This window comes from Vanessa cardui, chromosome 21 (assembly GCF_905220365.1).
Source record: "Vanessa cardui chromosome 21, ilVanCard2.1, whole genome shotgun sequence".
Taxonomy (NCBI): domain Eukaryota; kingdom Metazoa; phylum Arthropoda; class Insecta; order Lepidoptera; family Nymphalidae; genus Vanessa; species Vanessa cardui.
In genome coordinates, this window is record NC_061143.1 from 8998062 (window position 1) to 9014153 (window position 16092).

General features: G+C 32.5%; 1 protein-coding gene across 4 annotated transcripts in view; it reads left to right on the forward strand.

The window, feature by feature from the left end:
* Window positions 1-16092, forward strand: part of LOC124538820 (protein trachealess) — a 197199-nt gene that overhangs the window by 132483 nt on the left and 48624 nt on the right. The window contains exon 1 of one of the 4 annotated variants that reach the window (XM_047116030.1): window positions 4536-5254. The exons of the other annotated variants lie outside the window; for them this stretch is intronic. Coding sequence (XP_046971986.1) covers window positions 5031-5254 — 224 coding nt within the window. The 5' untranslated portion in view covers window positions 4536-5030. Of the gene's footprint in view, window positions 1-4535; window positions 5255-16092 lie in introns of those variants that run through there. 4 annotated transcript variants of the gene reach the window in all.

Consider the following 16092-nt stretch of genomic DNA (forward strand, 5'->3'; position numbering starts at 1 on the left):
TTTATAATAACAAATCAAGTACATAAAAATTTAAGTCGAAATTTTGTGTCGAATGTCGAAGCGACATTCGAAAACGACATTCGAAATAAAATTTCGACACAGACTTATAAGGAAAACCTATATTTATTTCCAGCTATATTGAAAAACCTTAAGTGTTTTTGTAACATGTAATATCAATCGGTAAGTAAGCACTGAAAGCGCTTTAATACGTAACAATAAGTAATAGACAATTGAAGTTCGTCGAACCGCGACGCCATTGGTGCATCATAAATACCTGAAATGTTCAATGTGCTGACAATGTCAAGATCGTGGCAGGTTCAAACACCTGATGGGAGTAAAAAAATGAAAATCACGAATTATCCAATAAGAAGCACTTTTCTGGTTGAATGTTGTTCGGGTGACGACACATTGAGGAAGGGAACGGTTTTATATTAAATATAAATTCAAATACTGAATACCAATGGTAACAAATATTATAGTACACTTGAATTAATTACTGCGTTGGTAAATAAAATCAAAAATAAAGATATCATGGATATTTAAAACTAATAAAATCCAGTATAATAATTAAAAAAACTGTTTTGTTTATGTTATCATAAAAACTTTACGAGTGGTTTGAATAATGTGTGTAAGATTACACATATATTACCTACAATATTTACTTCGTATGAGTGAGATACAAAATATCTCAGAGGGCTTATCTTTAACAACGGTTTTTGAATAGTATGCTATAATACATGTATAGACTGTTCTATGTTATGTTTTATGGTCAGATAATTATACATCTACTAGTTCTAGATCAACCATATCACTTAAAATTCTAGAAAAATTCCAAAATAAAGCAGTTTATATAATCCGCTGTCGCGATCTCTCGCGCGTGAGGCCTCCTCCCGCGTACCAATGCGTCCGCGCGTCTTAGCGTCGTGACCGTGTCCGTCGAACGATCTCTTTATTGATTATAACCAGGGGCTGTTTACCGTAACTATGTCCAAAACAAAAACATTGTTATGATGAAACAAAAGTTGTATCCGATCGATTCGATTGGAATTTTTCGGAGAAACTTTTGCTACGATTTAGATTCTAAAAGGTTGTGCTTAAAGGAAAATTGTTATAACCCTCATTAGAGATAGAAGGCCGTTAAAAAAAACGAAAATTTAAGTAACAGCAATTTAACAATTATGTTTTGAAGTATCACAAATATTTTATATTTGATGAAATATATATTTCGTTGATAATAGATATAAAAACCTAGTCATATATGTTTTGTTCATTGCAAAACACAAAACTTTTACTCTTGTTATAAAATATTCCACAAAAATATGGAAAATTATATAGAGGAGTGAAATAATCAAATCCTGAGTTTTCAGTCCCGGGCGAGACCTATAAGAAGTTACAAGGTTTTCCTATTGGAAATACTTATTTCAAATTTCGAAAAAACTACTTTTGATATGCGTTGGTTCGTTTTACTTAACTGCGAATTTGATTAGAGTTATATGTATGTTACCTACCAGCCCTTTGTTTCGAATTAAATAAAAATACTTTACCTGGCCCTTTCAAGACTTTTATACTTTCATATAAGAATAAATATTTTTCCTATATATGTCTTAAATTTGAATTTAATTGATTTGTGAATAATAAATACTGACTGACTTAAATTTAGTTTATTACAGCACGCTTTTATTGCCACGGCTGGCTAACTGTATTATTGAATCAGATGATGTAATTCACAACTGATCTAACAGCTAAATTGCTAGCCGGCGTCGGCTAACGGACGGAAGCCACAAACGCATGAACGTCCGGCTTAGCCGGCTAACAGGACTGCGGATAATTCGCTACATTTGATTCGATGATAGCCGCTGTTTGTGATTGCGATTGTATTACACTGTGATCGTCTTTTGTTATGAATAATCACGCTTGAGGTGTTAGTTGTTTTTAAATGAAACAAATAAGGTAATTTATTACTTGTTGACTTTCAGGTCGAATATATTATGTATATATTTATCTAATGCTTTGTTTTTTAAATGTTGGAAAGGAGTAACTACTGTTACATGCCGGTTCTTTTCGGTTGAATTGACATTCCGAACTGGTGGTAGCTTAAGTTAATATATGTTTTGAAATGACTATTCAAAAGGCCAATTTTAATAAAGTATATTAATATAAGGATTTTAATCTTTTTTATCGAAAGTTTGTTACTTTTTTACAATAAAACTTTCGATTGATCAATGATATTTCGATATTTCAATTAGTTTAGTGGATTTATAATTGGAATTTATCACACATCAGATTGTTATATTAAAAACTATATTGATATCTCTATTAAGACCGATTACAATGCGTCTCGAAGTATTAACGAACACCAAGATCTAAAAACGATGCTCTACCAAGAGCGAAATGACTTATAGGTCAAGATTTAATAAAACTAATAGATCAAAATCAAAATAAACTTTATTCAAGTTAGCTTTTGACAAGCATTTTTGAATCGTCAATTAACAATTAAGTGAAGCTACCACAGGTTCGGAAAGTAGATTCTACCGAGAAAAACCGGCAAGAAACTCATTAGTTACTCTTTTTCAACATTTAAAAATTACAAAGTCATGTTAGTTAATACAATTATTTAATTAATGTGAAGTGAACAGGTATTAATATAGACCTAATGTAATCCGGTAACTAAATGAATAAACTATTTATAAAGAGTTATTTGTATATGAAGCAATACATAGTTAATTCTATATCTTAACAGAGATAGGTGTAAGGTTGTCTAGATATATTCTTAGCGGCGTGTATTGATTTAGAAGCGACGTGGGCGGAGCTTGTGACGCTACCTATCTGCTTACAGCCCAATCTGGCTGAAGTTTGACGAAGGATTTATTGAAGAATATACCATAAATAAAAATATTTAAATCCAAGCCATTCTTATGTTTATTTTGAGAAATAATTTAATCATTACAGACGTTCTTGTCTTTTATTGTAGGATTCACGGAATTCGAGCTAAGGATTTATTCACAGATATCGATTTATAAAACTAGTTTATATTTGTTGTTTTTTTTTTTAATTATTTAGAGCGTCATGGTCAAAATAATTATGACAAAATTATTCACGTACATACATTACTTTATAAAACGGTCTAATTTAATTACAATTATTAAGAATAATTAGGTAAGTATATCTACTATTACAAAAATAATATTTTACAATAACATTGATCAATATTTATTGTATTCATTGTTGTTATCCTATTCCTAATATCTAAACTTGATATATCTTTATAGACATATCGTGGTCCAACCTAGCTTTTATCCCCTTTTTAAACGATATCTATGTATCTAAGATCAATTCCTCCAATCCGAATGTCAAGCCAAGCGTGACAGTCAGGATTTATCCCGCTGTCAGATTTAGTACACAAGTGTGTGTTCAGGAAAGTAATGCACTCTCAATTCCCTAGATTTCTATCTCAAACTTCTGGGATGATATTCTCCTGAAAAACTCGATAATACTATAATGCCCTATCAGGGATTTTAACTCTGGATCTTTGAACAAGCTCTACACACTATTATAAAATACCTAGTAGACGAATAAAAAAACGTTTTTCGTAAAAATAAAACGAATGACGAAATTTTTTACAACTATTCCTCAAATTAACAATGACAGCTCTATCGGAAATCGTTTTTTATAGTTTTTGCGACTTTTACGTTTTTGATACTTTTTGTATGAAGGTAAATAGTCAAGGCTATACTTTTCATGTGGTTTTGAGACGAATGACGTTATTTTTTATAGATCTTTATGTTATAAACGTTTATTAATGATAAAGATGGCTTAATATATCTAACAGCCATATGTATCTTAGTTTTAAGAGAAATTCTGAAATTCTGGAAAAGCAAGGGTAATATAAAATTTCATAGAATATTACGTTTTAGTATTAATCTATATAGAATATAATATTTTTGATTACTTCTCCCTACAATTTATTGCTCTAACTCATGATATGTGTGAGCATAGTAGATATCGTATATTATCAAGCTCGCGTCAATCAATACAAGTTACCTACAGGTGTGAACCACACCCAGCGCCCGCACGCTCATTGAAACGTGCTTTATTATTCAAAGCGATCATTTATCTGATATAACCACACGGCAACCTATTAACGGTACCCTCTGCCAATAATTAAAAACCTTTGCGCGGATCGGGAGCAAAACCGCAACAAGAAGACTACTCGCAACTGGCGCGCATCCAACCTACAACTCACTTATTATATTCTATGAGCGCGAGCTATAAACGTATTCCTGAACATATCACGTAGGCGACTACTACCAATTTTAACCAATCAGAGCGCGACAATTCAACTTAATAGTCCAGGCCACGCCCAATCACGTAACCGCCTATTACGGCCCGTGTAACGACGCAGGCTTTTAACTTCGCGATGACGTCCGATCGATGCGTCTCTCGCTCGCCCGTAGAGCGACGTCTCGCTTCGATTCCCGAGCGGACGCCGTACCCCGTGTCTAGGCCGAGTGTGATAGAGTCGCGTTTGGCGCGTGCTTGGTTTCAGTTGCACGTCCGAGGTCGAAAGAGGGGGACGCATGCAACTGTTTTCGATAATCGGCCGCGCGTTCCGTACGTGAAAATCGGACAGTACACTGCCAGTCACGTCTGCGTAAAAACGGATATATGCCCAGAATATTTATTAAGTGGGTGGCTGTGCGTGACTTTTCTCCTGTGAATAGCTAGCCCCGTAAATGATCGGTCGCGGAAATAGGACGACTTGTTTGCTAACTGAAAACGTCTGCGACTGAAACGATAGACATTGCAGTGTTGCTTCTAGTGAATTTTTGTGACAACGAACTTAGGAGCGAAATGTTTGGCACTTCATTTCCGAACTAGTGTCACACAGGCTCGTAACAAATTAAATAGTGCGCGTAAATATTAAAAATGGAACTTTAAATAAAGACTCTTTTGGACAAAATGCGTGTGACAGCGCGGGAAAGTGGAACTGACAGATTGGAGTAATCGAAAGAACGTTGAAGTGTGTGATAATGTTGCCGTACCAAGCGGTGGCAATGGACTACGCGGTGGCGTCCGCTGGTTTCCACCACCACCAGCGACCTGGCGGGCTGCCTGGTGTGATGGGCCTGCCAGGGCCTGGGCCAGGCCTCAACCCGGGGCTTAACACGGCTTTCACCCATTCCTGGTTCGTACAGACAAGCCCGGATATCTGTCGGCAGCAACAAGCATCCAACCAATCGCATCTCGAACCTGGGCACGTTTCATTTTTTTCTTTATATTTTTATTTTTAGCTATAAATTCTTCTTCAATTAAATTTACTTATTACATTTTTACTGTTACACGCCTGGCATTTAACAAAGACACGTAAATTTGTTCCAACGTGCCAGTAAAAGGTACATTTTAAACGAAATTTAAATTGCTAATTCAATTTTAATCAGTAGTTTTTGTACTTAAAACAAAGAAGAACTTTATGTACAAAAATGTAATAAGTAAATTGTTAATGTTTTGACGGCATTTTTTTTAATTTTGAGCATTGTTTTTTACGTGGCTTTTAATTACGTGCTTTATAGATTAGAATTGAATTTGGTGTTGTACAAGTGTTATAGTTCTAAGTTGAAACGAGTTTTTATTTGGCGCCATTGATGGATAAAACAACGTTGATTATTTAACTTAATCTTATTGAAAGTATCATCAAATTCTGCAAAGTCGTAGACCAGACAGTACAGAGGAATTCGTTTCTCCATTGATTGTTAAATAAAAGCTTGTAAAAATATATCGACAAAACGTTTTTTTTTTTTTTTTTAAATATTAAGTAAGAAACTTAGATGAAACATCTCAAAAGAAAACTGTTTTCTTTTTGGAAACAGCTGAACTAAACTGTCACCAGACAGCTGTATATAATGACCTGGTATTTATGCTATCAGTTCATACTCGAAAATCCAATTACCAACCGCAAAGAAGCATATCAGAATTTGAATAGAATATCTTCAAAATAAAAACCTATTAAACCTTTTACTCGTCGTTAAAACGAAACGTTAAAAAAAGACAATAAGCAATAGCATAATAATCGTGAAATTACTTACATAAAATTGCGTTTCATTGTACTTATATTTTTTTTAATATTACGAAAACTTGTAATGAAACTGCTAACAAAGATACAGCATTAAGAGCACGAGACAAGCGAATTCACCTCCAAAATATAAAGATTTTAATCTCAACGACATCATAGCTGGTTTTTCGACTTGATTATTTTCTAGACGAGGCATCATTAAGGGTTCGGGTACATTGTTTTTATAATAGCCTTGACGGTTTAAATAAGCATATTATGATTATTTTATTTGTTAACTAATTAACATATATATACCCAACCCTTATAAACTACTTATAAAAAAATTCAATTTTAGAAAAAAAAATGTCTGTGATTTTGTTTAGACGTAACCCAGAAACGTCTCGATCGATTTCAATTAAATTTAACGTAATAATAATTATAACACTTAGTCACCCTTCCAATATCTCTATTATTGTAACGAATAATTAACAGATTGAGCGAATTGCAGAAATGCAAATAAGACAAGATTAAAAAGTGTGTACTGCACTGTTTTTCTAATATACTTAACGCACTATTACATTTATAACTTGAATAAATATTTTTAATACATTTTACTCAGTGTATATTCCATATGAAATAGAAGACACTTCATTTTTTTCTTATAATGTAAACATGGTTTTATCGTCATTACGAGCTTAGGCAGGAAGTAATATACATTATTGTTCGAGATATTTTGCCATAACAAGAAAGAGATCCGCCTAAAATTTCGTAACACGTTATAACATCGCTATTCCGAGCCTAAACAATATAATTTGCTTTACAAAACTAACCAAGGTTGATGTTATTTTCCGTATTAAAATAACAATATTAAAAACTATGCATCATATATAAGACCGAAGTAATGTATATTAAGATGTTATCCTGTCGTGACTCTTGAACAATAATCCACCGGCGCAAACGCAGACTTGTTGAGAATGATATATTTGTATTGCCTTGTGTGAAGTTTATAATTATTTAATAAAAATAATAAATAAACAAGTCGACTATTCAAATATAATAAATATTAAAACTTTGAAATCATATCATACTTTATATATTACGTAGGTTTGTTCATATGTTATTTATAAGCAATTAATATACATTTTCATAAAGTTATTTTGACTAACATTCGAAAACCTTAATCTGTAAATCCATAACGTCAAACACGGAGAACAAAATATATCGCTCTCTCTTTCGTATGTATATAAATGATAAGGATAACTAGTGTTCTGTCGCATTAATATAATGTAAAGTTATATATAACATAATGAGTAACAATATCACGCAAAGCAATACGATAAGAATCTTAAAATTTGTCTATATCGTATCTAACGTTCACTGTAACTAAAATCTGTATTTTATACAAAAACTTACTTACGAGCTTACTAATGAGCTATGAACTATGTTTTATTCAACTATAAACATATGAAAGGATAATTGGCTTGGGAATTAAACTTATTAGACTTTTTGGCATTTCGTTGTCTTCAAATGTATGTGTATGAAACTCTTAAACAACTGTTTTGAATATTCGTTAAAGTTCATTTTATGGTATTAGATTTAAGGTAGTAGATTCAATCCTTTTTCGTAGTTATTATTTGTAGCGTTTGTCCTCTTTACACACATTACACTAATTTGATACCCTATATCCTAATTAGTATAAGTTATTACAACAACAGCCTGTAAATTTCCTACTGTGGGCTAAGGCCTACTGTCCTTTGAGGAGAAGGTTTGGAATATACCATTACGTATGAGATTATTAATTATAGAAACAGAATTAAAAAAAAATAATTACAATTAAAACATTGTCCTTTAAAAGTCGTCTCTAAAAAGTTTTATATCTACAATGTTACAAAAAAAAAATACATTTAAAATACATTAATCATTTTATAACATATGGTAACACTTTGGTTTGAATCTATTTTTAAACGTTCGATAAGAAAACGAGACCCTTTGACTCAATTCAAAAACCCTTTCACACTTCATCAAAATTTTCTTAAAAAATCTTTAGAAATGTTTAGAAAACAAAAAGTAACCCACATCCGTTGTTAAGTTATTTTGATTGAAAAATAAAGACCGTGTCTAAAGACGCGTATCTATGTCTATATAACTCTACAATTAAAATGAAATAACCTTAGATGTGTGCTAAAGAATTCTTGTAAGTATGAGTAATTTATTTATATATGTGTGATACTAAAGGGGTACTAGTAATGTGTAGAATGGTCAACTTTTAATAATAATTAATCGCTGTTTAATTTATAGTTTTTTAAATGGTTGGAAATAAATCGAAATGTTGATTTCATCGATAAATCGTTATTTTACGAAATCCCTGTAAATATTTGTTTAATTGCATAGTAAATTTAAGACCTTAGATATATGAAGCAAATATTCTTTCTAAGTGAGATATTATTTATTCATTGCGCTGTCACTTAGAAGATAATCCTGTTGTACAATTTTATTACCTTTGTATGTAATATTTTTAATACAATATTTGTTGTATTGATTCAACGGGCGCAGAAAATAAAAACAGCTTAAAGAGACTTACAAGTCTTTTCAAATTTCTTGCAACATAATACTGTCATCGACAATATTTTCGATTCGAACAGTGACAGTTTAATTTTTTTAATGAACATAGGCGACAAATAAGAAAATATTAAATCTTAAATTAACTGACATAAAGTCACTATTGGATAATAAAAGAACTTGTGACATTTTTTACATCTAACTAACAGTAAAACGTTTTTTACCGGCAATAAGACGTTCGCAGTGAATGAATACTGACTGTTTAGATTTGAAATCTATTAGACATCGACAAAGAGATCAATTTTGACGTTTCAAATGTTCTTTTTTTGAAATTTAAAAGTGAATATTTTATGTGAGAAAAATATAATATTTCCAGTGAATACGAAAACAATTCGAATTTTAAACTCGAATTCAGTCAGTTAGTAAATAACAAATAAGTTTTGATAGAATAATTAATTTAGTCAGTAAAGCACTATATTAGTAAATGAACATGAATGGATTTTTTTTTCAATTTGGCTTTACGTGCTCATTTTGTGTTAATAATAAGTGAGGTTACTCAGTGACTACTAAAAAAAACAATAGAAAACCTGCATGTGTACGATTTACCTGTAATATACTATGCCTCTGTGGAACATCCATTGCTCGTCTAAGATCAAAAACTTATCCTCGAGCAAAAGAAAAGCAGCAGTGTAATCATTACTAGTTGTTACTAAAGTTTCTGTCACTCAACGTATTTCAAAATATAAAACGCAATCCGGGTCAAATATGTTGAACGTTACGAAACTTTTATTTCGTTAAATTTATAAAAAAAACTAATATCAATATTGGACACAATATCAAAACCATTCAACAGCTACCTAGCAATCATTAGATGAAGATTAACTGGGACTACCATCATAATATGATGTACGAACAGTAAACGTTCAAGCGACTTTCGCCTTTATGCCTTTGAGATAATGCTACATCGATATTAACAGTAAACGACAGTTTTGTTGGATTTAAAAATGATAGCCGGGCCCTTTTTAGATATATGGATCTATTACGTTTTGTCTTGTGTTGTTCTCGATGTATACAGGGTGTTTCAAAATATTTTCATGATTAAAATAACTAATCGAAATATTAATTGTTTACGTAATTATTAAGAAAAATGTTTTAGATTCATTCTGAGTAACATTTTAGGTGTAACGTTTTATGCTTGTGTGAAACGATTATGGCGCTGTATAACCTCTGTCTCCAGTGTAATAACTTGTTTTTTATTTTTCCGAAATTGTGTTAAAATAATTATATTATTAATTGTAATGATAAAATACTTTATGCACATTCTGTAGATCACGGCAGCGGGTTCAATCAGCGGGCGACTGCTGAATCACGCTAATTCGTCCCGCCCTCTGTCCATTCGAGTTTTTGTCGATCTGCCGGATAGCGTGTCTTAACACTTTCAACTAGATATATTATAGAATAACTAAAAGAAAAAAAATACATTTCGAATATATCCAAGCAATGAACGGTATAACATCGGTCCATTTTATTAGAAGCAGTAGCAAGTTATGACAAAAAAGGTGAAAAATATACACACAAGATGTAGGGTACATTAATTAATATTACTAATTTAAATTATGTTTAAGTATTATGAGAGAGTATAAAGAGCTTTTTATAATATGAAATAATATATAGAGGAGATCAGTTTACCATCAAGGGGTTTGTATTTTGATTTTTCTTACTAGACAAGTTTCTAACAATGTCAATAATTTCTTAAAATAAGACCTATGTCTTATAAAAGATTCAAGTGGTTATCTAAAGAATTCATCTATAGATAGGGAAAACACATTTAATTTTTTTTGGCAGTTTGACACATAGGCTATTACTGGAATTACTAAAATTTTATGAATTTTGAGTTAAAATTATAAAGAGCTCTCGTCGTTAGATGGTGGTGGGTACACATGTAGCCCGATAGCATACCACACATACTGGTTTGTTATGATTGAATTGTAAACACAAATGAAACACTGACAAATATTATTACAATACTATTAAACTAATTAGTCCTTGATAAATCAAATTATAATTCACTTATTGTATTTAATATCTATGTTACTGATAATTGGATAAGAGTAACTACTAAGTGTCTTGTCTTATTATTTTAGTATTTAACTTAATCATGTAAATGTAATCATTTTAGTATTTAACTTAATCATTAAATTTATAATTCCTGGCGTAGGTTTTAACTAAAGTATATTTGGATTTGTTTTGATTTGACGGCTTGTTGATGTGTTGTTATTGTTATATATACTAGTTATGTTAGTGATTTGTGTTACTTTAATAAGAAAGTAACTTACGTCTTTATTAGCTAAATCAGCATGGAAGAGCCGAGGTGGCTAAGTTAGAACGCGTACATCTTAACCGATGGTGATTACTTAACCGACGACATCGTAAGGAAACATGAATGTGTCTAATTTCAACGAAATTGAATGACAGACATTTTAATTCACCGATTGATGTTCGGAACCTTTTCCTCGAAGGGAGTGGAGTGGTGGCCCAGCTGTAGGAAATTTATAAAGAAATAGAATGCTTACTTACTTTCGATTAAAGACTGATCTTAACGACCAGTTGTCGAAAGTAGGTTGGTTGTCCAATGTTAAGTATAAAAGAAACCTATGTGCCTTCTTAAAGTTCAAACTTGCTTTATACCAAAATTGGTTCAGTAGTTTGGCCTTGTAAGAGCCCATAGAGTTAATATCGCATTTATAATATTAGGATTGATAAGGAAAGAGGGCTCCAAACCTTCTCCTCAAAGGGAGAGGCCGTATACCAACAGTGGAAATTTTCTAGCTGTTAATGTAAGATTTGATGTAAAAGGATAGAAGAATAGCCCAGAAGGCCATTGGCCAAGGCGGCATATTATCGCCTCCGTTATGCTCGCATTTAGTCAATTATAGTCTCATTTTACATTTTGACAAACGATTATCCGACATTACAAAACCATTATTGGCTATAAAAGCGAATAAAATTTATGAAATCGATGTTTCAAAAAACTGCATCAATTTTCGTCTGCGGTTCGAATGCGGTTAAACGCAGGTGCTTTTTCGAAATGTTATTTTAAAAACTGAATTCTCTATATTTCGGTTAAAAAAATGCCTTTCGATATCGGTAAATTATTTTCGAATTTTTATAAGCTTGTAACAGTTTCACTTTGCGTAAAAATGCATCTGTAATTTTATGTCATGTATTTTGATTATTTGAAAAATGTTGTATCTTTTTCTTACGTATGTGAAATAAATCATGTTCCAGTAGGATATACCAGTACTCAAGTTATCTGTTAAACAATGGTTATAAGTAATCGGCATCCTGACACGGTAAGTGGTCACCACATTCCATAGACATAGGTGCTATGCAAGATATTTTAAACATTCCTTACATCGCCAATGTACTGCCCATCTTGGGAACTACGATGTTGTCCTTTGTGTCTTAAGTTGTTGTTTGGGGTACGATATGGACGAACTCAGTGCTCTAGTAGTGTGTACACCGTGTTTTCCGTGGCCGAATCGATGTCCAATAGTTTTAGTCTGGGTCTGGGTCTGGGTGTTTGTTGTACCGTCGTTACTTCTGATTATGCATAACACAAGAGCTTTAGCTACTTGCATTGGCATCAGAGTAATGTATGTGATGTTGTAAAGTATTTAATAAAAGGGTGACATCAACTCATACGGAATTACGCAAAGTTATAATATTCCCTATGTTAAAAAAAAATATCAGGCTTCGACAAGGTTTAATATGGTATTTGCTCAAATTGTATTACACGTAGGAGGAATTCAAGGTAACATTTCAAAAGAACAAAAAAACGACAAATTTATTTTTAAATAGCTATGATACAGTTGTCATTTACATTTTTATTACCGTGCAATCTCGTGGAATGCAGTGTTATCAGAACGACATATCAGAGTTTGTCATAAGATCAAGAGCAGAGCATTGTTTGTTTCTTTCACAATTAACATTATTTTATACCAGATTTTGATGGCAAAATTATAATATGCGCTATCTCATCTTAACTACTCTGTAAATTACTCAACATATTGTCGAATTAAATATTTTCCTTGTATTTTATATATAGGAAAGGAGGAAAATACTATCTAAGTATATTTAAAAATAGAAGTATGTTAGTTGCCATATCGTTCTACGAAATTTAATAAGCATTCCGTTAAACTAAGTGGTATGTGGGGTGACCATCAATCAAGTCAGACCAGTCGGGATTAACGGGACAAGTGTCCCGAAAATGATGCATTATTTCCCCCTTTACCTCATCAACGGACTTTTGTAGTGACCCCTGTTGTTTTAATTCCTTCTTTTAGGGTTGAATTGGCATCGAGATAGGGCGAGGGTCATCATCGATTCATTGCGGTATATTGATCAGCTGTTATCTGTCATTAAGGACTTTTACCATAAATATTTTTTTATGTTACATAAGTGGTCACCACTAGTCATATTGCCAATGTGTCAACATGGGGAGAGGGGGGATGTTATATCACTTGTAACTGTAGTTACACTGACCTTTTAAGATAACAACGATTTGGCCCTAAAAAAAGTTAAAAGCCATTACTAGTTATTACCAGTAAATTTGAATTATCGTTATATTCAGTAATGCTTGACATTCAAAAGAACGCGTCGGAATAGTCGTTGACAATAAAGTGCGGCACAGTGTTCCTAAACTGCAAGTTTCCAGACAAAAATGCGGGAAAAATTCGCTCCCGCCCCGGGCGCAATCAGCCGTCCCTTCAGTCGATTATTGCAAATAACTATTATTTCCTTCTCCTTTCAATTGGCAGCGACTACAGCCCCAGCGTTTCTCTTTGTATTGCTAATTTTAAGTAACGTTAGTTTTACTCTATTTAGAGGCACCTTAGAAACTAAATTCACTCATTCGAATTATTCAACTTTATTATTTTGACTTGTGAGTCTTTAGTATAGTCCTTAATAGCTTAGAATTTTATGAGAATTGCAATAAATAAATATAATTGAAGGTTGTGTTTGTTTTTGTGTAAAAAAAAGTATAACAATATAACGTTTTCAAGTAAACGATATCTAAAATGTCATTAATTCAACCATAATCCCATTGGCCACTATCAGATGGGACCTTTATCCCCAGATAACTATTTTATTCATCACAGAACCATCCAAAGCAAATCCCGGTTATTGCATTTATGAATGAAACAATTTTCCAGTTTCGTTACGATTTCGGCAGGCAATTTGCTAAGCGGCTAGCAACCATTAGTCATGCTCGTATCGACGCGTCGAGCAGATTGGCCATTTTTTGTCCACAAATGCGGGATCACTGCCCACTGGGGTGCGAGACTGTTGTATGCAGAATGAATACTATTTTGCTCTAGTTTTTATCAAGAGCGATCCATTTATATTAGTCGCTTACGTCGGAGCACCTTATTACAATTCGATAATTTAGTCATTACATTTTGAAGTATCATAAAAGACTGTGACGCGTGAAAAAACTTTGATTTAGATATTGCAGAAAAAAACTTGATTATTCTTTCGTGAATGTTTCATTAAATAGAGCAACGATCGGTATTATTTCTTTCGCTGTTTATTATATCGTAATAAAAATAAACATTCGCTCTTAATCCTATATAAAGCAAGCATTCTATTGCTGTATAATTTGTATCATGTACGTTTTTTTTTAGTATATTTCGCGCACGTTAATTGAAACACTTAATTTGATACATTATCTAGAGCAAAAACAAACATTCCTATTAATTGCTAGCTATTTCAATGTAAGCAGGCATTCAATCAACATCTTACCCTATTGATATTCCTATCTTGTTTGAAAGGAAAATTGGATATGACGTGATTATTAAAGTCCGTCTAAAGACCGGCAATTTGGCGAGTGCGCAAATCGCTGGTCCCAGCGGATAGGGCAGTTGGCTTTATTTATTTTTGTCCAGAATTCTACGATAAATGCACCAATGCGTGCTTATTGGCCTTTGTAAAAATACACGTCTTATATCAAAATAGATGTTTGAAATTTGTTATAATTAACTCGCATTTATATAAATTTCTGCTCTTTGTGTCATAATTTGAGTTTAAATTTATTAAATTTATGTCAGTCCGCACCCATGAATTCCACATTTAAGTGATAAAAATTTATCTAGATTAACCTTGTAAATGACGTCAGATCTAACTGTACAGTTTTTGTTATTAAGGCGCTAGAAGATTTTGGATAAGATGATGTCGTACTATTTTAACATATAATACATTTCAACTTTAAACATTTTTGAAAAGTTTTATGTAATTCTTAGAAACAAGTACAAATCCAATTGGGTTATTTGTAACATCAGTTTTTATAACAGTTGAACATCAAATAAAATTAATATTTAATTGATTAATAAAAATGAAAAAATTGGTGAAGCACGTTATGTGTCACACATGTATTGATTATATATTCCTAAGAAAACATTTATCTTCCAAAAATTTTTAGACCTAGTGAATAAAATACTGGAGTCGTTTTTAATATTAATAAAGACATATGAAATTCATTTAATTTAAAATATATAATTACCACGAATATAAAAAAAAGATGGAATATCGATACAGTAGGATTCGAACCCGTTTGTATCATCGTTTGTGAGGGAGCCCGGCCAATGTGCTTTGTAATTCTGATAAGTCAAAGTGGAAAGCTATTCATAGTCACGAGGTCGTTCTGAAATTCGCCGAGTCATATTAAATTCATCTCCAAGGTGCCCGAGACGAGTGTCCCATGAGACGGGAACCGTCTGATTATTTCCGAACTGGACAAAATGTTTGATAGCGACAATGACTATATAAGATACGTTTTAAGAGTTCTTTAAAAGACGTGCTAACTTCCTTTAAATGTTTTACTTTATGTCGAATATAATTTAAATTATGAACAGATAACCATAAACTAGCGACCCGGTTTCGCACGGATGCAATGCTGATACTAAATATAATAGAGAATGTCTTAATTATCAACGTTCCTTTACTATACTGTCCATACATAAGTACTTACAAAAACCTTCCTTTCGAGCTTGCTATCTGCGGTTAAAACTATTGTGTATGCCCTGGATATGAGTTCGATTTTATATATGATATCAAACATGGTGTATTACTTGGTGGTAGGGCTTTGTGCAAGCCCGTCTGGGTAGGTACCACCCACTCATCAGTTATTCTACCGCCAAACAACAGTACTCAGTGTTGTTGTGTTCCGGTCTGAAGGGTGAGTGAGCCAGTGTAACTACAGGCACAAGGGACATACCATCTTAGTTCCCAAGGTTGGTGGCACATTGACGATGTAAGGAATAGTTAATAATTCTTACAGCGTTAATGTATGGGCGATGGTGACCACTTACCATCAGGTGGCCCATATGCTCGTCCGCCAACCTATACCATAAAAAAAAAACATTATTTTTGTACTATATTCAAATATTCAATTTTTAAATTTCGAACTGCTCTACAAAACGATG